The sequence below is a fragment of the Panthera pardus genome, unplaced genomic scaffold (assembly GCF_024362965.1).
Source record: "Panthera pardus isolate Hobbes unplaced genomic scaffold, ASM2436296v1 HiC_scaffold_8, whole genome shotgun sequence".
Taxonomy (NCBI): domain Eukaryota; kingdom Metazoa; phylum Chordata; class Mammalia; order Carnivora; family Felidae; genus Panthera; species Panthera pardus.
The window spans coordinates 21,551,479-21,575,139 of record NW_026527013.1 but is presented as its reverse complement, the minus strand read 5'-3'; the positions used below and the strand labels follow the sequence as shown (position 1 = coordinate 21,575,139).

The following is a 23,661-nucleotide window of genomic DNA, read 5'->3' as shown; positions in this document are numbered from 1 at the left end:
ATGCGTGTTTCCAGATGCTGGGTTTTCAAGTCTATATTAGTTTGCTCAAGCTGCCATAACAGAATACCATGGACTGGATGGCTCAAACAACAGAAATTTATTTTCTCCCAGTTGTGCAGGCTGGGAAGTCCGAGATCAAAGTGCCAGCCTGATTCCATTCCTGGCTTGGCTCTCCCTACAGACTGTCAGCTTCCCATGCATCCTCACATGGTGGCACCAGCTGGAAGGGAGAGCCAGCCCTCCTAGATCAGAGTCCTGCCTTTATTTACCTCATAAGCGTTCTATCTCCAGACACAGTCACAGTGGGGCTAAGAGACACAACAAGTGAATTTTAAGGGGACACAATTCAATCAAGAGCAGATTCTCTGTAAGTTATGGCTATTTCTGTGGCGGTGTAAGTAATAAAACGGACAGCAGAAGTGGAGAGAAAGGCCACAGACTTCAGTCCCAGGCAGAGAAGTGAGATAGCAGTGTCAAAAATCCGGTCTCGGACTTCTCCTTGACTTAGTTGCCAAGACGGATCCAGAGTTTTAGTCAGAAAGCATTCCCAAAAAGATAAATCAGCCTTTTTCATTGATTGGTGCATATAGAATAATTCTCTGATTTGTAAAACATAATTTGTCTTAATTTTGAAGCTAATAAAAGAAGAAAACAGACCCTTGTAATAAATGTGGTTGTTCTTTGACTATTGAAAAAAATGAACAATTTACTTATGGTTTGAGAATTCCAGAAGGAATTCTATAATTTGTTGTTCACATGAATGAAAAAAAGTTGATTTAAATATGAAGTATTACAGCACTGTCTGCAGACTGTCTGTTGGCTCATTAAACCATGTACATAGTTTTAAAAACAATTGTTAAAAAGAAAAAATATGAGCAGGGAAGCACCTTCTGTTACACATTTTGCAATCTGCCACATTTGCTTTCTTCTTAGATTTGAAGGAAACTAACCCTCAAACTTTACTGACCATAAGGATTATCTCACTATTTTGTTGTGTTATCTTGACTCAGAATACCATCCTCCAGGACTGTCCATGAGGGCCTGAAGAATCAGGAGCTGAACTCCACAGACTCAGGTATAAGTGTATGCAGTCTTATGGAAAGGAGGACCTTTATTTTTAAGTAATTGCTACACCCAGCCTGGTGCTTGAACTCACAACCCTGCGATCAAGAGTTGCATGCTTTACTGACTGAGCCAGCTAGGTGCCCCCAGAATGTAGCTTCATAGAGGGGGCCCTTTTTTTTTTTTTAAGTTTATTTATTTATTTTGAGAGAAAGTGGGAGAGGGGCAGAGAGAGGGGATCACAGGCAGGCTCTGCACCGTCAGTGCAGAGCATGATGACCTCACAAACTGTGAGATCATGAGCTGAGCCGAAGTCAGACACTTAACCGACTGAGCCACCCAGGCGCCCCCATAGAGGGTTCTCTTTTTTTTATTTTATGTTTTTTGCTTGTTTATTTTTGAGAGAAAGAGTGCGAGTGGGGGAGGGGCAGAGAGAGACGGAGACAGAATCTGAAGCAGGCTCCAGGCTCTGAGCTGTCAGCACAGAGCCCTGATGGCGGTGCTCGAACCCACAAACTGTGAGATCACGACCTGAGCCAAAGTCAGACACTTAACCGACTGAACCATCCAGATACCTCGAGGGTTCTCTTAATTGTGACTTTAAAGACTTACAATTGTCCAAGATGTATCTAGTTTAATAACTATCTCTAGGATGATATTTCTGTCCATTTATAACTATTCTCTGCTGATCACTTGGGTGCCAAGGTTGCTGGAGGTCAATATTCTCGTTCCTGAGTTTAGATAAAGAACCAGAGGCTTTCCAGGCAGTGCACTTTCTTTTTTTTTTTTTTTTTTTTTTTTTTAATTTTTTTTTTTTAATGTTTATTTATTTTTGAAACAGAGGGAGACAGAGCATGAGCAGGGAAGGGGCAGAGAGAGAGGGAGACACGGAACGTGAAGCAGGCTCCAGGCTCTGAGCTGTCATCACAGAGCCCGACGCGGGGCTCGAACTCACGAACTGTGAGATCGTGACCTGAGCTGAAGTGGGACGCTTAACCGACCTGAGCCACCCAGGCGCCCCCAGGCAGTGCACTTTCTTAAGCTGTGTGGTTGGGAGGTGGATGTTTATTGCTCTTTAAACCTTTTTTGTGATACAGGTTGTGTGTATATATTTCACAATTAAAAAACAGCGCTGGAAAAACAGATTGTCCCAGAGGCAATGCCTGATAAATGAAACAAGAATCATTGCTGGAGGCCAAAGCCTGTTGTCAGGGGGTCTCTCCTTGGAATTGTTCTTGGCTCCACCTTTGCTTGTTGTATGCTTAGCATCTTGGCTGTGTGTATTCTAGCACAGATTATGCATTTGGATGGTATTTAGTAAATGCTTAGAAAAGAAAAGAAATCAAAGCTCAGAGAGGCCACACAGCTTTATGAATATAGATGGGTCAAAAATACAACTTGGATCTTTCTTGGTTCAAAACACACACTTTTGTCTCTTCCACCCACTGCCTTCTCATTATGTCACTTACACATAAAAAAGTAATTAACTTTAGTATAATAACCAGTTTGCTATACTTGCTTACTTTTATTTTCTGATAGCTCCTTATGAGACTTTTCCCTGTGTTTTTTTTTTTTTAATTTTTTTTATACTTATTTATTTTTGAGAGACAGAGAGAGACAGAGTACCAGTGGGGGAGGGACAGAGAGAGAAGGAGACACAGAATCCAAAGTAGGCTGCAGGCTCAGAGCTGTCAGCACAGAGCCTGGGGCCGGGCTTGAACTCACAAACCGTGAGATCATGACCTGAGCTAAAGTCGGACGCTTAACCAGCTGAGCCACCCAGGCACCCCGGCTTTTCCCTGTGTTTAACATGCCTGGTGATAGTGGCACTATTGTTTTATTCATAGTACTGTTTTTGATTTTTTTTTTTAATGTTTGTTTATTTTTGAAAGAGAGAGAGACCGAGCATGAGTGGGGGAGGGGCAGAGAGAGACAGAGACACAGAATCCAAAGCAGGCTCCAGGCTCTGAGCTGTCCACACAGAGCCCAACATGGGGCTTGAACTTGTGACCCATGAGATCATGACCTAAGCTGAAGTCGGACGCTTAACCGACTGAGCCACCCGGGTACCCCTATTCATAATATTAAAGGGAAGGTATTTAATCTTTCCCTATTAAATAGGTGACTGGCATGTAATTGCTAAAGAAGTTCCTTTCTATTTCTGGTTTTCTAGGAACCTTGGTCATCAACACATGCTCACATTTACAAAATAATTTTTCCTTAGCATTGGATGATCATATGATTTTTCTGTCTAAGCTTATTAATGTGGTGCATTTCAGTGGTAGATTTTTTTTCCTAATGTTGAATCATCCTTCTGTTGCTTGCTAGGGTAACTCTTACTTGACTATAATGGTATCTTTTGAGTACCCAGCAGAATAGCATTAGTGAATATCTTTTTAAAAATTACCCACTTTTTTATTGAGATAAAAGTGACATATAACATTATATTAGTTTTAGCAGTGCAACATAGTGATATGATATTTACATATATTACAAAATGATCACCACAGAAAATCTAGTTAATACCTACCACCACATATTATACATTTTTTTTCTTGTGATGAGAACTTTTAAGATCTGCTCTCTTAGCAACATGCAAATGTACAATACATGGGATTATTACTATACTCACCATGCTGCACATTACATTCCCCAGGACTTATTTATATTTTATAACGGGAGGGGTTGTACCTTTTGGCCACCTTCACCCATTTCGCCCACTCCCTGCCCCTGCTCTGGAAACCACCAGACTGTTCTCTGTATCTGTGAGTTATGGCTTTGTTGTTGTTGTTGTTTAGATCCCACATTCAAGTGACATCATATGATATTTGTCTTTTTCTGAATTATTTCACTTAGGGAGTGAACTCAGGGTCTGTTCATGGTGTCACAAATGGCAGGACTTCCTTTTTTTTGCATTTTTAATTATTATTATTTTGAGAGAGAGTGCACGTGCTTATGAGCGGGGAAGGGGTAGAGGGAGGGAGAGAATCTCAAGCAGGCTCCACACTGTCAGCATAGAGCCTGACGTGGGGCTTGATCATGATCCGAGCCAAAATCAAGAGTTGGTCGCTTAACTGACTGAGCCACCCAGATGTTCCAGGACTTCCTTTTTTTAAATGGCTGAATAATATTCCACTCTGTGTCCATTCATCTATCCATGGCCACTTAGGTAGCTTCCATTGCCTTGACTGTGGTAAATAGTGCTGCACTGAACATGGCAGCAGTAGGTGCAGATGTCCTTTCAAGTTAGTATTTTTGTTTCTTTCAGTTAAATTCCAACCAAAGTGGAATTGCTGGATCATATGATAGTTCAATTTTTAACTTTTTGAGGAACCTTGATACGCTTTTTCCTGGTGGCTGTACCAATTTACATTCTAATGGTGTACCAGTGTTCTCTTTTCTCCACCACCTTGTCAACACTTGTTATTTCTTTTCATTTTTTTAAGATTTTATTTTTAAGTGATTTCTATACCCTTTGTGGGGCTGGAACTTACAACCCCAAGATCAAGCGTCGCATGCTCTACCGACTGAGCCAGCCCGGTGCCCCCACACTTTTTGTTTGTCTTTTTGATAATAGCCATTCTAACAGGTATCTCTAATGAGGTAATATCTCATTGTGGTTTTGATTTGGTATCAAAAGGTAAGGTAACTCTTTAATTTTGATGCGCTACTGGCTATTCTAATGCCTACTAAAATTCTAGGATTAAGACATTAATATTTCTCAAGTGACCTCAGCCATGTTCTTTTTGGTTTGCGTTTTGTCATTGTTCTGGTTACCTTGGAAACAGTCAGACTGGTATTTGCATGCAGGAGTTTCACTGGGCAGTGCTTTTTGGGAACAGCTCCAGGGTGCGGGAAGGTAAAGGAAGCAGGATTGGGCAGAGGGAGAAGTTGAGTTGCAGTGCGGATGTAACAGAAGTTTCTTCCAGCCTGTGGGGGAGCCTTTTAGCTGGTGTGGCCACTTGGAGTTGTCCCTAATTGAGGGGTGGTGGCCACACCTTTGTACTCCCTCTTTGGTCAGTGGTTAGAAGTGGGCTGCTGCTCCCTGCCCACTCACATAGAGTGGGACTTTGGGCAGGGTGCCTCCTAGTGAGAGGGTAGACAGAGGGTAATTCTGGGATGCCTTACAGCTGAAAGCCATAAGCTGCCAACACTGCCAGCAGCGGGGAGCGTACGGGCCTTAATCCTGAAGAGGGGGATGTGGGTGGCATAGTTCAGGTGGAGAAGGGGGCACAGACCTGCTGATCTCTGTGCCAAGACTGCATCCTTAGTTCCGCAGGGAGCGTTGTGTGCTTCAGGATCCTGTCAGCAGTGGGCAGTGCTTGCGTGCCCTTTCCCCACCGGTGTCCATCAGCAGGGCTTCTCTCCGTTTTATGTGGAGAGGAAGATTTGCTAGTGTCTTTGAGTCTCTCCTATTTATTAGTGGAATTGACAAACATGATGAGGAATAAAAAACCATTACATTGAAGTATAGCATTCACACAGAAAAATAGTTGAGAAGAGGGGTCTCTAGGCACACTTAGACCCCACGGTACTTAAAGAACTTAGAGATGTGTTCATAGTACACTTTCAGCCCTCTGAGGAGTCCCAGACATGGGAGGGTATCCACCTCATGGAAAGAACATTGCCAACATGCTAGTTTGGTGGGTTTTAAGGGGACAAACTGTAGTTTTGGAAAAGATTCACTATCACTGTCTAGAAACTTTTCCAAAATAGATTATTGAATAGCTGATCATCAAGAATCTCCATGGGTTCTTAAAGTCAGTCCTTCACTTCCTTTATTGATAGCCATGTGGGACTCTGGAACAGTGTTGAATTAACCCTGAAGGTAATCTGCAGATAATTCAGGTCGGTGCTTGATTTGGGCAGAGGGATAAGCTCCACGATGGAGCTGTCATAAGGATAAGGCATTTCAAGGCACACTCAGACAACCCTAAGCTTCAGAATATGTAATGGTGGATAAGCTTGTTCCCCTCCCCCCCCCCCCCCCCAGTAACCCAATTTTGGAAAGACAGAGTGGAAAATGACCATTGTAAACATTCATTTCTCTTCACTCCCCAGTTATGATCAATGGAAAATACTGCTGTCCAAAGATATACTTCAACCACCGTTGCTTCTCAGGGCCATATCTGAACAAAGGAAGAATCGCTGAGCTGCCTCAATGTGTAGGACCTGGGAACTGTGTTCTAGTCCTCAGAGAGGTGAGATTCTTGCCTCGGGCTAGAGAACTTGGGGATTTCACAGCAGCCTCAGAGACCCGTGTACACAAGAGTCCGCCCTCCATAAATGTGGCAACTCTGGGGTTATTGGAAGCAGCTCACTCTTTTTATGTATTGTTCCACAAACCAGACACATCATTACTTTTGCTTCCGAGGGAATATCACCTAAGCATTTCTCCATATACAGCAGCAGGTTCACCTCTGCCAGCATAGACAGGTCTTTTGTCAGAGGCCACCTGAGCGCTGTGCAAGGATAAGCAGGGGCATCGTCTGGGAGTCAGAGGCTGTGTGGCGCTCACGGGACCATGAGACAGCTGCTCACCGGCTGTACCTCCTGAGCTTTCCAGCCAGCCGCCGTTCGCTGTGCACAACAGCTAAAAAGACTGTTGGGATTTTTAGTCCGTGGGATGGCAGGGCAAGGTCTGGGGAGGCCGAGCTTCTGTGTATACCATGACTGGCAAAGGATTTAGAAGCATGTGCCAGAGTAGTTTTTAATTCATGGTGCCTATTTCTTCCTGACCATAATAATGTTTTGAAGGTCTAAGAGGGTGTGATCTCCTAAATGACATTCTGGGGGATAGCAAGATTCTAATGGTCTGCTTTTCTCATTCCCAACCCATATTTCGGCTTTAAAAACGGAGCACAGGTCCTCACCTTACTTATCAATGCAGCCTATAAACCCAGTCGTGTCCTTCGGGAGCTGCAGCTAGACAAAGACTCTGTGTGGCATGGATGTGGGGAGGTCCTAAAAGCCAAGTGAGTAGACTTTTCTGCCCTTTATTCTTATTTGTCTTTAATGGGCCATAGAATTCCTTCTTTCATGAATAATGTTAGAGTAGTTATGTTCCCTCAGACAGTTCTTCAACTGTTTGTGGTGAAGGACCAGGTTTGTTTTCTTTTTTAAGTTTCTATCCTGTTGTAGGCCAGCACTGTTATGAAATACGGTAAAAATGAGGTGTAAGGAATAGGAAATTGAAAGGACATAGAACGCAAAAATAATTTGTTTTTAGATTTAAGAGCCATAAAATTACTTTTGCAAATTACTGTGAAAGTTTAAAAACATTTGCTCTTGTTTTCTGACCTGGTCTTGCCATGCAGGGATGGGGGACAGTTAGCAGGTCAACCTGGTCCATGACCACGCTCTGAGGATCACTGCCCAAGGGTAAAGAAAGACTTCCTAGAAGTCACTTTGCTTTTAGTAGTTAGTGTAGAAGCACCTATGTGAAAACCTTAAACTGAGGAACTAGAAAACAAGAGTCTTATTTGCTACTATAAAAATTCAGTGCTTAGCTGTTAGAGCTACTAAAGTGATAAATTTGATTTAAGTACGATATGCATAAACTCATATTCAGAATCCTCAGACTATAAAGGGCATAGACTCTTCTGAAAAGCAAAGATATTTTTCAGGTCTTTGAATGCACTTGATTTTTTTCTGGGTAATCACCAGCCCAGTAAACTTTGTGTCTGGCATCTTCCACGGCAGATACAAAGGAAAGAGTTACCGGGCTACTGTTGAGGTAGTGAAGACAGCGGACCGGGTGACTGAGTTCTGCCGGCAAACCTGCATCAAACTGGAGTGCTGTCCTAATCTCTTCGGCCCACGGATGGTTCTGGACAAGTGTTCTGAGAACTGCTCTGTGCTTACAAAGACCAAATATAGTGAGTCAGGTTTTTCAAACTTGTTAACTATAACAGCTGGCCATACTTTATATCTTGGAAAGTTTTTATTTTGCAGACCTTCACCTATAGCAGAGGTATGCAAACTGTTTCTGTAAAGGGCCAGATAATGAATATTTTAGGCTGTTGGTCAGATGATCTCTATTGCATATTCTTCTCAGTTTTATTTTTACTTTTTAAAAAACACTTTTAAAGATGGAAAAGCCATTTTAAGCTCGAGGCCATGAACCAGATTTGGCCCACAAGCCCAAGTTTGCTAACTTTCACATACAGTATGTATATAAATTAGCTGTTGCATTGAATAGGATATGTAATTCATTCATACAGTGTGCGAGTATTTATTATGTGTCTACTGTGTGCCACCACTGTTCTAGCACTGAGATTGGGATGCTACAGTAAAGAAAAAGAAAATTCCTGTCCTCATTGAGTTTACATTTTAATGTGGGAGATAGATAATAAACAAGTGAACAAATAAAGATAGGTACCGTGGAGAAAAGTGAAGCAACTTAAGCGAAGTAGGGGTGTGAGGAAGGCTAGGGTGGGTTGCTGTTCACAGATGGCTAGAGAGGTCTTCATGCAAGGTAACAAGCCAAAGGAAGCAAGAGAGCCAGCTATGTAGACCGCAGGGTGAGAGTGCTCTGGGCAGGGGGCAGCCAAAGCATGCCTCGAGTCTGCCGGGAGCGGCACAGAAGCCTGGGTAGTTGGGAGGCATCAATAACAGGAGAGGAGGTGGCTGCGGGCCTGACTCAGAACTGTCAAAACAACACCTGTTCCCTCTCATTGCTTATCTTCTCCCATGTGAAACTGTACCCAAAAAAAAAAAAAAAAAGTCATACAAGATGAAATTTCCAATTTGGAGCCTTGTCACGGCATTGTTGCCCAAAGACAAAATTCTGATCCTACCCTTCCTTAAATTTTACAAGCCCTGATGTCACTTGGGAGACTTAATACAGAGGAAGATTTTACCTTGTTAAATTTGAAGATTTCTTTTAGGGACCTCTAATCCTGTGCCTCTTAAGCTTTATCATGCATGCAGATCAGCGGAGGATCTTGTTAAAATGAAAGTTCTGATTCATCAGGTCTGTGGGTATCTGGGATCTAAATGTGTCTGCTTTTCCAGCGAGCTCTGAGACACTGTGTTTGATGCTGCTGAGCTGAGGTCATTTAGCATGATGAGCTTGCTAATCAATGTTTGAATCACAAGGTCATATAGGAGCCTAACTTTGTTGTTTCTATTTATATTTGTTGGACTTAAAAGCAGGGATTGTCTTGGCTTATTATTGTGTCAAATTCAGCACTAAGTTTAGCATATTGCAGGTATTAGTATCTAAGTGAAATATATCTGTTCTCTAAATACATGTATGTCACTTTGAGCTTATGGAAGATATGTGGATTTTATTATGCTTTTTGTCTAAATTTATTTTTCGTAATGATATAAGCCTAGACTTTGGAGAGAGTGTTTATAATTTTTCCCAGTTAGTAATTTGAGTGATACCAAATGGATTTATATACTTTAGAATTCATTTTTTACAAAAAATTACATTCTATTTTGTTACTACTTTAATAGGTAACATATATATTTAAAATTAGAATACATATGGTTCATTTTTGGACTTGTCTTTGTATTCTAAAATTTATATGAAAATGCACAGGATCTAGAATAGCCAAAACAATCCTGAAAAAGAAGAATAAAGTTGGAGAACTTACTCTGACTTAAAGTTTTACTACAAAGGTTTAGTTATCAGTAGTGGGGTATTGATTAAATAGTTACACACAGTGATGGGACAGAACACAGAGCCCACAAATAGACCCAAGTTTATGTGGTTACATGATTTTCAGCAAAGATGAAAAACGTAACAGGGAAGGGAAATTCTCTCAACAAATGGTACTGGTACAATTAGATTTCCAAATCCAAAAAACAAGAACAAAACTCCTTGGCCCCTACCTCACTGTATATGAAAACTAATTCAAGGTGTATCACAGACCTAGTGTAAAAAGCTAAAACTATAAAGTTTCTAGAAGAAAATAAGATAGCCTCAAGACCCTGGGGTAAGGAGAGATTTCTTAGAGAGGATGCACTAACATAAAGGAAGAAATCACCAAAATTAAAAACTTCTCAGAGAATTCCTCTCCAGAATAGAGCAAATACTCCCACAACTCAGTAGTAAGAGAAGTGTGGCAGCAACAGAAAGCTGGTGGTTGTACGACATTGTGAATAAGCTAAATGCCACCAATTGTGCATTTGAACATAGGTTAATTGTATGCGACTTTTACCTCAATTTTTTAAAAATTAAAAAGAAAATGTTCTGGAATTAGATAGTGGTGATTGTCACACAACATACTGAATATACTGAAAATCACTGAATATGTACACTTTAAAATGATGGATTTTATATCGTGAATTATATCTCAATAAAAAAGCAAAAAGAGAAAACCATTCTAAAAATGAATAAAAAGCTTGTATAGGCACTTCACAAAAAAGATACACACATGGCCAATAAGCACATGAAAACATGCCAATACCATTCGTCTGGGGAGATGCAGATCTAATCTATAATGAGAAATTACTGCACATCCACTAGATTGGCTAAAATGAAAAAGATTTGACAGTCCTTCAAGTTGGCAGAGGTGTAGAGCAACTCATACATTGCTGGTTGGGATGTCAAATTATGTAACCCTTTTAGAAAACTGGCAGTTCCATACATCTATGGTATGGTCCAGCAGTTTTACTCCAGGAAAGTGAAAACATGCCCACCAAAAGCCTGTACAAGAATGTTCATTGGCACATAATAACAGCCAGAACCTGGGAACAGCCAAGATGCCTGTCAACAGGAGAATAGTTAAACTAGTATATTCTATACAATGGAATGCTGTTCATCAATAGAAGAGAATGAACTATTTATACGTACTGCAGCATAGGTGAAACTCAGGAACATTATGCTGAGTGAAAGAAACCTTGTCCCTAAAGTATCTACTGAATGGTTCCATAGATGAGGCAAAACTAATCTATACCAACAGAAATTAGAATACAGTTGTGGTTGCTTCTGGTGAGGGGGACTGACTGGGAAGGGACCCTGGGGACTTCCTAGGTTGATGGAGACATTCTGTATCTTCATAGGGGGAAGGTTAATTCAGGTTTATGCATTTGTTAGTACTAATTATACTGTACATTTAAGATCTGGACAGATGAGATTACTCCACAGGATGGAGTTTAACCTTAATCAAATACACTGTACCTGTTTTCTGCTGTGCTAGTAGAATCTCTTGCAGTGCGAGGTGTACAGAAGTCATGAAGTTGTCTCATTTTTCTTTGTCATTCACATTTAGCACACTATTATGGAAAGAAGAAAAATAAAAGAATCGGAAGGCCACCTGGTGGGCATAGTAACTTAGCATGTGCCCTGAAAAAAGCCAGTAAGAGAAGGAAGAGACGGAAAAATGTTTTTGTCCATAAGAAGAAACGCTCCTCTGCATCTGTTGATAACACCCCAGCGGGCTCGCCCCAGGTATGAGATCTGTGAGGTACCGTCTTGTCTAGAAGCCGAGATTTACTGCTCTGTAGTCCAGACACAGAAGGAACACCTGCAGGCCTCTCTAACTCAGATCCCTGCTCAATAGAAGGTGGTTTTGTGACCTGAGAGCTGGTTTGTCTTGAATTTCAGTGAGACTTTTCTCTCCCATTTCCTCTAGGGAAGTGGAGGTGAAGATGAGGATGATCCAGATGAAGGAGATGATGATTCCCTAAGTGAGGGCAGTACATCTGAGCAACAGGACGAGCTACAGGAAGAGTCAGAAACGTCCGAAAAAAAGTCATGCTCTTCCTCTCCCACCCAAAGTGAGATATCTACATCACTGCCTCCAGACAGACAACGGAGAAAAAGGGAGCTTCGCACTTTTTCATTTTCTGATGATGAGAATAAACCTCCTTCACCAAAGGTACCATTTTTAAAATGCACTGTCATTTTTTTCTCTCTCTAGACTTGCCCTCTGAGAAATGATTGTTAATGATGTTGTCATTCCATTTATTTCAGTGGCTGCTTATTTTAAGTAAAAAAAAAAACAAAAAAAGTTTCATTGCTAATTTATCTGTAGTAGCCTGTCATTTAGTTTAGGGAAAACTGCCCTTTTTTTTTTTAATAATATATATGGTCCTGTAGAAACAAGTTATTTATCCTTTTGATTCTTGTTAAACTATTTTGTTTGGTGTATTTAACATACACATACATGCATATTACGTAACATACACACTATAAGAATGGCAGTTAAGTTACTGTTTTAAAACTGGGCTGTAGGTGCACCTGGGTGGTTCAGTGTCTGACTCTTGGTTTCGGCTCAGGTCATGATCTCACAGTTCATGAGTTCAAGCCCTACATTGGGCTACATGCTGACGGTGTGGAGCCTGCTTGGGATATTCATTCTCATTCTCTCTCTCTCTCTCTCTCTCTCTCTCTCTCTCTCAATAAATAAATTAATTAATTAATTAAAAAATAAATATATTAAAAAAATAAAACTGTATTTTAAATGTATTGCATGAACTGAAGCAGTAAATGATTTCTCCTTATGATTTAGTTAAGCCTTCTCTCTTCCCAAGTAGCATCCCATTTGCTTCAGCACCCTACCAGAGACTGAGTTGAAATAGACCAAGGAACAAATGGGAGATTTAAAAACCATTTTTCTCTGTTAAATTGTCCAAATTATTTGTGCTGAAACTTCGAGATAAATTCTTCCCCATTGGTATTTCTTATTATCAAAGACAAATATTTCCTGAATACCTAACGTATATGGACCTTGGCCATCTTTGCTGGGAGAAATCATGCCCTAAAACCACTTTAAATCTTGCCTCAAAGGGTTATGGATTTCTATAGAGAGACTTTTTTTTTTTTTTAGAATAAAATAGCTCTGACATCTTTTGGTTTGCTTTTGTTATGGGGACTGAAGGAAATAAGGATTGAAGTTGCTGAAAGGCTTCATCTGGACAGTAACCCCCTGAAGTGGAGTGTGGCAGATGTTGTTCGGTTCATCAGATCCACCGACTGTGCTCCATTAGCAAGAATATTTCTAGACCAGGTAATTTTAGAGACCTTTGATGTTCATTAATTTGTCTCTTTTGCAAAGGACTATGGATGTAACAGCAATTTATTTACAAGTCAGAAGAAAAATATTTCTATCCAAAAGGAAAGAAATGTATTTCCTCTTTTACGAGTAGTAGAAAGATGATTTTATTTATTTTTATTTATTTTTTTTTAAATTTTTTTTTCTTAACGTTTATTTATTTTTGAGACAGAGAGAGACAGAGCATGAACAGGGGAGGGTCAGAGAGAGGGAGACACAGAATCCGAAACAGGCTCCAGGCTCTGAGCTGTCAGCACAGAGCCCCACGCGGGGCTCAAACTCACAGACCGCGAGATCGTGACCTGAGCCGAAGTCGGACGCTCAACCGACTGAGCCACCCAGGCGCCCCGAAAGATGATTTTAAAAGGCTATTGAGCTGACTTGTTTCACAGTTGAAGCAGATTATCATTGCATTGCCAGTTTTCCTAAGACTTTGTTTCCATCCCCCAAATGTTTAAATGGCTTAAAATCAAGCATGCCATGCTTAATTGTGCTCTTTTCCAAAAGAATGACTTGCTTGTTTTTAAAAATAATTAACATCTATAATGTGTTAGAATCTAAAGTGGTGATCAGTTTGGAGGCAAGTTTTCTGAAACGAATAGTCTGTGACCTTAAATAAATACTAAATTAAATTTTGTTTGGATAATTGGGGAGATTCCAAACTGACCATGTTTGAAGAGCTCATCAGCCTTTTATGAATGTTACAGAGTAGGAAAATGTTGAAATTTATAATTAATATTTTCTTTCAGTTTTAGAAAGAGTTCTCTAAAGAGATGTTTCTTTGGCACATCTAGTTGCCAGTTACAAAACTAGTTTGTTTATTGAATTTCTGCAGAGCAAAAAGTGTAGAATGGTTTCTTATCCTTGGTAAAAGTTTGTCATTAATTCTGAAGACTCATTAGTATGGAGGACTGTGAGGGGCGCTTAGGAGAAACTGTGTGATACTTGTTTAAAGGGGAAAAATTATAAAGGAAAGCACAGGGACTCTGATTTTGACACAAGCCAAAGTGAACAGGGGCTGACTTGATGGAGCTGCCATCCATGTGCACATCATAGATAATTTGTATTTTATGCCTTAACAGGAAATTGATGGGCAGGCCCTATTGCTCCTTACCCTTCCCACTGTTCAAGAATGCATGGACTTAAAATTGGGCCCTGCCATCAAACTCTGCCATCACATAGAGAGGATCAAGTTTGCTTTCTATGAGCAGTTTGCCAACTGAGAAGGACAACCAAAGTGAGCTGTGTCTTTGAAGCACAAATGCAGCGAATCCTTCTCCCCACTCTGCAAGTGGCGCTGACACGGTCCTGGGGCTCCGGGCCCTGCAGACGTCGGCTTGCTCTCTTTGCACTTTCAGGGAAGGAGGACCCACACTGAGGAAGCAAACACTGCACAGAAGTGGCTCTCCTGCCAGTGGAAATGTGGGCATCTGTTGGTCAGCAGATTGCAGTTTTAAAAAAAATAAAGGTTGTGAAGAAAAGACTCCTGTAAGAAGAATAAGCATTTCCAGTGGTGTGGCCTGAAAACAAAGAATAATCTAGGCTGCTGGAAAGCATCCTTATGGTTGTTTTCTTTTTGTTCTGTTCCTTCCCATTGTAGAGTGAACTTTGTTCTCTGCTTTCCCTTTCTTGGAAAGAGAGGACATAGCTTTAAGTCAGCACTGATTTGGGACTGTGCCTAAGGCACATCAGTGCTTCATTGTCATTGTGTTTTTAAGCTTTTTTAAATTAAAACAGTTCATTTTGGGGATGATTACGTGGCTCTAGGGTTTTGAATGTACAGTCACACTTTGATCCATTTAAAAGCTATTCTTAGGAGTTCCTTTGTTTACTACCTCTGTTGATGATTGAGCTTACAGCCATGTATAAGCTTTTTTGTATGATGCCATTTTTTAAGCAACATGAACACTAAATCTATGACAGAAGCTGGAGGGGGAAAAAAAACACTGCTTAAAAATCACATGCGAGCACTTACACAGTTCCTGACCTGATCTGAGAACCCCACTGTCATTGTTCCCTGTCTGGACCCAGCGTGGGCTCCCGGTTTTAGGTGGTCTCTCAGAGATTGTGGGCATTTCTATTTAGTTGCTCTCTTCCTGTCAGTTCTCAGAGGGACTTCAGTGGCTTTTATTCTATGTTTACTTTTCTCTACAGTTGTCTGTTTGCTTTCTAGAGTCCTCACTTTGGGTAAAAATCAGTAGGTGTTCCTTGGACCTACAGTAAACCCATCTCCCTTTCTTTCTTGGGGTCTCCAGGCAGATAGAGTAGAAGTACCAGAGAGAAAATGTTTCAGGGGGTGATGCAGAGCACGGAGTTTCTGTAAAACTGTGTCCTCATATCCTCAGTGGCTGCACAAAGATTGAGAGGTGGTTAAGGATTCTGGAAACCTCTTTGCCTAGTCACATTTACATGTCTTTTTGGTTAAACCTTTAAATGGCATGTAATCTACAAGCTGAAGGTTCCCACTCAGCAGTTCAACAACTTGGTTTTCTTTTCGGTGTTTCTCTTGGCCCGGCTCAAGTTGACATGAAACTACAGGCGAATTTTCACTTAAGACAGCACTGCTAGCTACTATTAAGTAATGGCATTTGCTGTACCATTCCAGCTGAGACAAATGAGGAAACACACACACGTAGATTGCTTCCTTTAAGTGGTTTGCATTGCTGACTGTTTTGTGTTTTAATTATCCTAGTCACCCACAAATTTATAACCTAATCACTCATCTTTAGGATATAAAAATGTTTTAAAACTACAAAACTGAGTAAATTCTCAACAGCTATACAAATATAAGGTAATACTATTACAGATTTAAACGGACTGTGATACTTCCCTTTTCTTCCTCTCCCCCATCCACACCAGTTTATAGACATTGGCAGACATTCTGTGGTCTGCACCCCTATCTTCATTGGATCATTTATGAACCACCTTAACTCAAGCCTCCAACCAAATCATATATTAAAGCATCCACTCTTTGCTTAGGTTAGCACCATGTAGACCTGGAAAGAAGCTTCATTTAAATAAAAATTAATATGTTGGAACTTACTCAGAGATCCAAGTTTAAAAAATGTAATTAATTCTGTGCCCATGGAAGAGAAACTTTTATATATATATATACATATATATATATATATATGTATATATATATATGTATATACTATATATATATACTAATTGTTATATATATATAACAATTATATAGTATATATATATATGTATATACTATATATGTGTGTGTATATATATAGTGTGTGTGTGTGTATATATATATATATATATATATATACACACACTAATTGTTCCCAAGCATCTTTTATATATATATATATATATATATATATATATATATATATATATATGATGCTTGGGAACAATTAGTATAAAGTAGATAGAATTGGGGGAGAGAGGTGTACCTTACACAATTAAATTTCCGGAGAGCTCAGCAGTTAAGGCACTAAGGCAAAGGGGGTTCCTTAAAGAAGATCAATGGAAAAAAAATCGACTTAATTAACAATGTTGTTTTATTTAGGGAAATGAGATTTACTTCCTATGAGAGGGAATTTACCAAATTCAACAATGAATATGTTATATTGTCTCTCTTTGCCTTCTCCAGAAACCATAGATGGAAGGGGGGGCAAAGCCCCTGGAAAGGTGAAACTCACGGCCCTGAGTAGTCTTGGATCTGGATGTAGTCCGGGCTCAGCCGGCTTGTCTGTCTATACCATGATTATTCAGGCTCAGCTTTGTCTTAGAGAGAAGCTGACTCGAAGTTGGGTTTCCCTTAATGTTTCTTGTGTTCCTCATAGTGAGATATAGTTTCTCAGGCAACCTCATTAAAGAGAATTATATACCCCTGCCCCACTCCTAGATATCAAATGAGAGAGGATAATTGTTTGGGAATTTGGTCCAGGGCTTTTTTTTTTTTTTTCTAATGTATAAAATTTAGACTCCATTTCCCTTATAAAGCTGCTGGGGCTTGGCTGGACAACATTGACAGTCTGATTCCTGTGATTCTGAAACACAGATTTTAAACCTGATAATAACTCACCATGTTGGGATAAGATGTTTGTATATTGCACATAGGTACATGGTACATGAACTTTGTTTTTTAAAGGTATCAACCTCTTAAATTTATGAGAGGCACATTGTGAGGGGCTGCATTTGTCTGAATTTCACCTTCAGCTGGCCCCACAGCTGCCTGAGGTCAGAAAGTTTTCCATGATCCACTTTTTGATCCTGAATTAACAAGCTTGGAAACAGGTGAATGGACTTATATCAGCCCCCTGGAACTTGAAGTTGATTGACCACTATTAGCCCATGTTAGTGTGTTAGGGAAATCTTTCATTGCACGTGAAGATTTGCTGTAACATTTTGACTATATTTTGTGGGCTTCTGGGAACTGTGCTATTTTCCTTTGTAAACTGCCCTCATCCTTCTCATTTGAAGGAGAGTTGAGGTATCTAATGCAGGGGATGCATTTAATGGGGCTTTACTTATCTGCCTTTCTTCAGCAATGTAGGTGGCTCTCAGCATCTATGTTGTAGATACATGAGGTCAGGGAAGGATACCTAGCAACCTCTGGAAGAGATGGGCTTCTTGGTAAATGTTTATTGAATTACAATAGAGGCAGATGTGGAAAACCAATTCAGAACTTGGCCTTTATATGCCTCTTCTCCTGGAAGTAAAATTATTCTCACTGTGAGAGAGAGGGCCTTGGACCAAAGCTTCCTGAGGACTTGAATATATTTTACTCACTCTTGTATTAATCCTGTCACTAATGTGGCATCTGAATACAGATTACAAGCTTTAGGAGGCCTTAGGTAGAGTAGGACTCAGAACCATTCCCCTGTCTCAAGCCAAAAACTAGTTCTAGGGGACACACAGAACATCAGGGAATTGTTAACAGTAGGCAAGAATTATCTAGATGGGAACATGGGGAAAACTCACAGACACTTATATTTACTTGGCACCTATCACCAAAGACTTGTATTTAAGACACCATTCACTAGTTTGATTGATACCCACAGCGGCTCTGAGAGAGATGTTAGGAGCTTAGTCTCAACAGTGGAAACATGTACTTGGTTTGAACACTGGTCCTGTATTCTAGGGGTGTGTGTGTGTGTGTGTAAGCATAAGTTCAAGTGTTCTGTGCTATCATTTGGCCTTATGAAAATAAAGGAGAAGAGATCACTAACAAGTGAAGTATAAATCTTAGTGGGAACCAGGGACCCCCTTTTAAAATTTGAATGTCTTGGTCCTGGGTCCACTGTAAGTAACCATGGTTATGGTCATGGTGCTGTCTCAGAAACTGTAGAACAAAGCCTCCTGCGAAACCAAAAAAAAAAAAAAAAAAAGCCCCTTTCATGCAGTTATAATTCTTTCATGACTTTATTCACTTTACAACGTTCTGTTCGTGAATTTTATGATTCTCACCCCTTGTGTGAGAATGTACATACTTTGGAAATTTGAATCTATCCAAGTAAGCCACCTGTGGACTTGGAGTTTTTGCAGAAGAGTTCTAAACTCAAAGCCCAGTCCATGTGGATCTGGTTCCAAGCTTTCCCACTTGGGGTTTCCTCTGTACTTTTTCCAGACCACATAAGTAGCCTTATTTCTGAGGGCACCTTCGGGGTAAAGGTATAGAAAAGGTGGTGGGCACTAAATGCACTGGAGGTTTTCTTGCTTCTGGTGTTTCAGAACTCTTGGATTTTTCACAAGAACCAGCAAAACTAGGAGAGGGGGGAATGGAGAAACAGGCCTAAAACTCCCTCCCTACTTAGGTCTTTTCTGACTTAACACACTGTTTGGGTCTGGTCTGTCCTGGTGCTATGGCCTATCACAAAGGACTGTTTTAAAAGGAAAACAATCTACAGCCTTGCCGGACAAGTCCTCAACACCAGCAGTCAAGTGTGGACCCTGAGCCATGGGAGGCAAGGGCCTCTGACTATTTCTGGGGACAAAGGATGATATTGACTAGTGAAATGATGCCACCATTGCTGATGGTGCCTGTTCTCACAGTGTGTGGAAGCTCAGTCCTGAGGTTTCTACGTGGTTTAGTCAACCTAACTGCGTGCTTAGCTTGGCCAAACGGAGGTGGGCAAATAGTGCTTGAAGAAGGATGAGGACAGGCTTTAGGGGTAAAATCAAGTCACAAAGCAGATGACTAAAGGGCCCCTACAAAGTTGAGACAGAATTAAAACTGGACAGTTCCTTATCTCCTTTTGCAAGAAGGCTCTAAGGAAGTGTAGTTCAAATGTTTCTTTTGAGATTTTAAAGTGCTCATTTCTTTTCCTCTTCCCTTCTTCCTTTCTTCCTTGTTTTGGTTGAATATTCTCTAAAGACAATCAGAGGCCTGCCAGGGTGGGACTTCTGGCTGGTTCCAGCCCTCTCCTTAGGCCTCTTTCTAATACTAACTTGTTGGAACTGATGCACTTTGTTTATTGTATGCTATCCTTTTTTTTTTTTTTTTTTTTTTTTAAGCTGCTTGTTTGGAACAAAACAAAATGCATATTGCATTGTATCCTTCCTGCTTGCTGTTTTTCTCTTAATTTTAAAAGTTATGAGTTGAGGATAAAGTATAATTAAGGAGAAATATGCACAAGAATACCTATTAAAAATAATTCCCATCAAGTTTGATGGGTATAACTTCAAGGGATTAAAAAATAACTATTTTGGATTAATATTTTGCGTGGGTTTTTTTTGTAATTAAGAGTGTATATAAACTTGTGGCATATTATGGCAGTTTTAAGTGGTTGTAAGAACATTAATACAGGTCTTAAGCTATGTTTAACTTCATTTGACAGCAAAGAAGACATCTTGGCCAGAGTAAATCCTTCAAAACTCTTTCCAGTGGGGCCTCAGAATCATCTCTGGAAGGAGGAGAAAGTTCCTTTCTACTTTAATAAACTGAGCCTTTCCAGAATTCTCCCCCCTTCTCCTGCTGTCTGACCTTTACCCTCTGGACTTAGGGACTTTTTAATTGCAGGTCAGGAAAGGTAGGAAGAGCAGAATTTCCCCACAGCGACCTTGCTCCTGGCGTTGGGGAATCTGCCCCTGATCTCGGAAGAGTGCTTCTTGTTTGTCTACATTTGTCTTGGTACAGCAGCAACGGGCCTTAAGGATCCCTCACCTGGAAGGACAGAGCAGTGCTTTGTCAAAAACGTCATTCTCCAGCTCTTATGTGCAACTTCCCTTAGGCTGCCTGTATCTTCAAGCAATTAACAGTCTCCTTATACTCAGCCCACAGTCTCTTCTGCTTTAAGTACACATCCTCTTGTTTGATTCCCTCTGAACATGGACTGTAACTGTTGAGCATCCCCGTAAGAGACCTTCTTAGATTTAAAGGCAGTAATGCAATTTTCCCTTACCTATTTATTTTCTTAACCTGATTTTCTGTATTTTCCCATGGTCAATACTTGTGGAGAGTTTTAAATTTTATAAATTAAAATTCAGTTTAATTTAAAAAAAGTGTTGCCATGTTCTGTGTGCCAGGCGCTATGTTGGATGTAAGGGTGAATAATGTAAACCAGTTCCCTCCCTCCGGGAACTCACACTCAGCTGTGTGAGAGACACATGTAAAACCATCTGATTAGCAGTATGAAAAGCTCTAGTGGAGCAGTATATGCAAGGTAGTATGGAAGCCCACCGGAGAGGGAGGTCAGGCAGGCCTTAAGCACGAGGAGTAGTTCATTCAGCAGAAAAGGGAACAGTAGTACACACAGCTGAAATGCCGTTTAAGACCCAGAGCTATGAAGTGCATTGTAAGAGAAGGGCTCTAAAGAGCCAACAGCATTTCTGTTCTCTGGATAATCAGGTTAGTATTCCTGTTAGTGATGAAAGCTTTTGTGTGGCATTTAGCCCTTTTATATAATTGGAATTCGTTGGTGACTATCTTTTAAGGGTAAGTTTCCCTAGGTGGAGTATCTATTGTTCCACAAATACAGCCCAATGTCTATTGGAATAATATGTGTACATGGTCATTAAGCAAATGCAGCAGGAAGGCTGGAGACTTGAGGGAATCAACAAGAAGTGTCTGGAGAAAAGGCAGAGGTGTTGGGAGGATAGATGGGACAATAGAGACTAGAGGCCCTAATAGAGGTAGAGAGCTCCTTCCAAGGAGTCAAGGGGTTAAGGTGGGAGTAAACGTGCATGCGTGAAGGGAGGCATTAGAGACTCTGAGAGTTACCAACAACTTGGCTTTATGAAGCACGTTCAAAATGGACATGATGGGGATATGTTGACCTATTTTCAGTATAAACCTTGTATATTTCTAAACGACCACAACTGGATTGAAATAACCATTTACATTATGCTCAGGGAAGAAAAAAAAGTCAACTCAGGCGGATTGATCAATCTAAGATAAGCTCTTGGCCACAATTTCGTACTAACAAGGAAAATAGAAGAACGTCGAACGTCTGTACTGGAAGGAATATTACTGTGTGCAGAGTCTTGGATTGTTTGCCTCACTGCCTCCTTCAGAATAATCTAGGCCGCTTGCTGAAAATGTAGATTATTCTGCTTGGTCTCAGAGCTACTGAATCGGAAATTGAGGGTGGAATCCAGGAGTGTTTTTAGTAAATTCTGCAAGCTACGATGGCTTAATCTTGGAAAGGAAAAGAATTTAGTCGCAGACGATCCCTGCTCCTGCCTTGCCGACCTGGAGCTCAGGGTCCCGGGACTCGCTCCCTCCAGTCCGTGCTGCCCGGCTCACCTGGTCCGCTCTACCTGTGGCCCGGACGCACCACCCCGCCCCCACGCCTGGCGGGAGCCCCGCCCGTGGTGGGAGAGAGCTGGAGCGGCCGAGGCCCGCCCCCACGCCCGGCCGAGCCAATCGGGCGCTGCGATCTCAGACGTCGGGTTACGCGCGGCGGCGAGTGGGCCGCGGGGCGGAGGTACCGGCTCCTGTCTCGGACTCCCGGCCCGGGGCTCAGCGGTGCGGCCCCCGCACGCAGCGAGGCCGGCCGGGCTGGCGGGCTGGCCGCGGCACCCCGCGCCCCTCCGCCAGGCCCGCCATGCAGGGCCCCGCCGGGAACGCGAGCCGCGGGCTGCCGGGCGGGCCACCGTCGACCGTCGCGTCCGGTGCGGGCCGCTGCGAGAGCGGCGCACTCATGCACAGTTTCGGCATCTTCCTGCAGGGGCTGCTCGGCGTCGTGGCCTTCAGCACGTTGATGCGTGAGTCCCGGACCCCCACTCTCCTGAGGCCCTGTACGACCACCGCAGGCCCTGCCCAGCCTCGGGGACCCTCCCGCCTCCAGAGTTAAGGCCTGGGGTGCCTTCTGCCCGCGAGCCCGGGCTGGGCATTCCCAAACTAGAGGAGGCTCTGGCCCCGACCCAGGGTCCTGAGTCTCTCGCCTTATCGCTGCAGCCTCTAGCCAGGGTTCACCCCACCTCCTTTCCTCCAGCTTGCTCATGCCTCTCTTCCGAGATACCTGCCTAAAACTAAAACTAGCTCCCCGCCCCTCCCCCCCCCCCCCCCCCCCATTCCCGCTACCTTGTTACCGCGACTTAAGGCTACTCCACTTTCCAGCCTGGGGCCGTGAACGCCCAGTTGGAACAGTCCTTTGTGCCCCCTTTTAGAGTCTCTTCCTAGCCTCCCCTTCTCACTTTTAACCTGCATCTCTAAATCCCTAGTCTGATGCTGGGCTTTTTCCTGCTCTTTCACATCCCAAAGCTTTGCTATCTCCAGTTCGCTTTTAAATCCTGTTACTTTGCAATGTCTGGATTGTAAGGCCATGCATTGCGTCCCCAGTACTACTCCCTCCTGCCCCTTCGCCCTCACCTTTCCCCCCAGCTTTTTTTTTCTGTTTTGGTTGGAGCAGGACCCACTCTGACTGCCTTCTTCCCCACGTCTCCTCTTTCCCCTCCTTCCTGAATAGGTCCGCCTGTTCCGTCCCTGTCCCAAGCTTTCCTAATTAAGTTGCTTCTCAGGCCTCCCCTGGTGGTTCCCTTTCCCAGCGCAGTTCTGTTATTTGTATTTCAACTTTTCTTCCTTTCCATGAGACTTGGGACAACCAAGTGGCTTGCTGAATGGAGGAGGAGGTTCAGAGGGTCTGGGGAGGTCTCCGAATCCCTGTGCTAAGTCCCCGTTGGTTCTTCCTTGAGGGTTTGCTGATGGAGGAGAAAACCCCAGATGGCCCTTCTGGAGAACTAGAAGTTCCACCCTGTTGTCATGTGTGCTGTGTGTCATGGGTTTGTATTGTTTTCTTGGCGCACATCCTTACCTTTATTACAGTAACAGGAGGCTTTGGTTGGCTGTAGGCCTAGGAGTGCCCCTGTGATTGCATTTTGGGGAAGGAAGGGTTATAACTATCTGTACAGAGGCATTAATTCCAAAATGACTGGTTCTCAAAACTTCCCCACTGTGCTCACATGGGCAGAGTGGGAAGTTTCTGCAGAGAGTATGCTCCTTAGCGTTAGGGAGGGGTCCTGCAGCTGTGTGCATCTTACAGCGTGGAGTTGCTAGACTTAGAGTTTTGCTTGTTATAACTAACACAGGGCTTATTTGAGTGAATTATCCCAGGCTCCAGGTAAACCCGAAGAGGCTTTTCTTGGATGCCATTTTCTTCTGGTTGTCTGGCCTTGATAAGTCTTACAA

General features: G+C 42.1%; 2 protein-coding genes across 14 annotated transcripts in view; both read left to right on the top strand.

Moving 5' to 3' along the window:
* Positions 1 to 14,823, top strand: part of SFMBT1 (Scm like with four mbt domains 1) — a 128,019-nt gene extending 113,196 nt beyond the window's left edge. For all 12 annotated transcript variants that reach the window (XM_019417177.2, XM_053897090.1, XM_019417182.2 and 9 more), the window contains 8 exons: positions 1,011 to 1,075; positions 6,124 to 6,263; positions 6,928 to 7,037; positions 7,765 to 7,940; positions 11,286 to 11,464; positions 11,649 to 11,894; positions 12,897 to 13,025; positions 14,153 to 14,823. In XM_019417177.2, the coding sequence (XP_019272722.2) occupies positions 1,011 to 1,075; positions 6,124 to 6,263; positions 6,928 to 7,037; positions 7,765 to 7,940; positions 11,286 to 11,464; positions 11,649 to 11,894; positions 12,897 to 13,025; positions 14,153 to 14,293 (1,186 nt within the window). In that variant the 3' untranslated portion in view covers positions 14,294 to 14,823. The remainder of the gene's footprint in view (positions 1 to 1,010; positions 1,076 to 6,123; positions 6,264 to 6,927; positions 7,038 to 7,764; positions 7,941 to 11,285; positions 11,465 to 11,648; positions 11,895 to 12,896; positions 13,026 to 14,152) is intronic.
* A 7,110-nt stretch (positions 14,824 to 21,933) lies between these two features.
* The window catches only part of STIMATE (STIM activating enhancer), a 54,642-nt gene continuing 52,914 nt past the window's right edge, over positions 21,934 to 23,661 (top strand). Inside the window, exons 1-2 of one of the 2 annotated variants that reach the window (XM_053898006.1) lie at positions 21,934 to 22,238; positions 23,169 to 23,255. In XM_053898006.1, coding sequence (XP_053753981.1) covers positions 22,079 to 22,238; positions 23,169 to 23,255 — 247 coding nt within the window. In that variant the 5' untranslated portion in view covers positions 21,934 to 22,078. The remainder of the gene's footprint in view (positions 22,239 to 23,168; positions 23,256 to 23,661) is intronic. The other variant, XM_019417175.2, reaches the window with a different exon arrangement.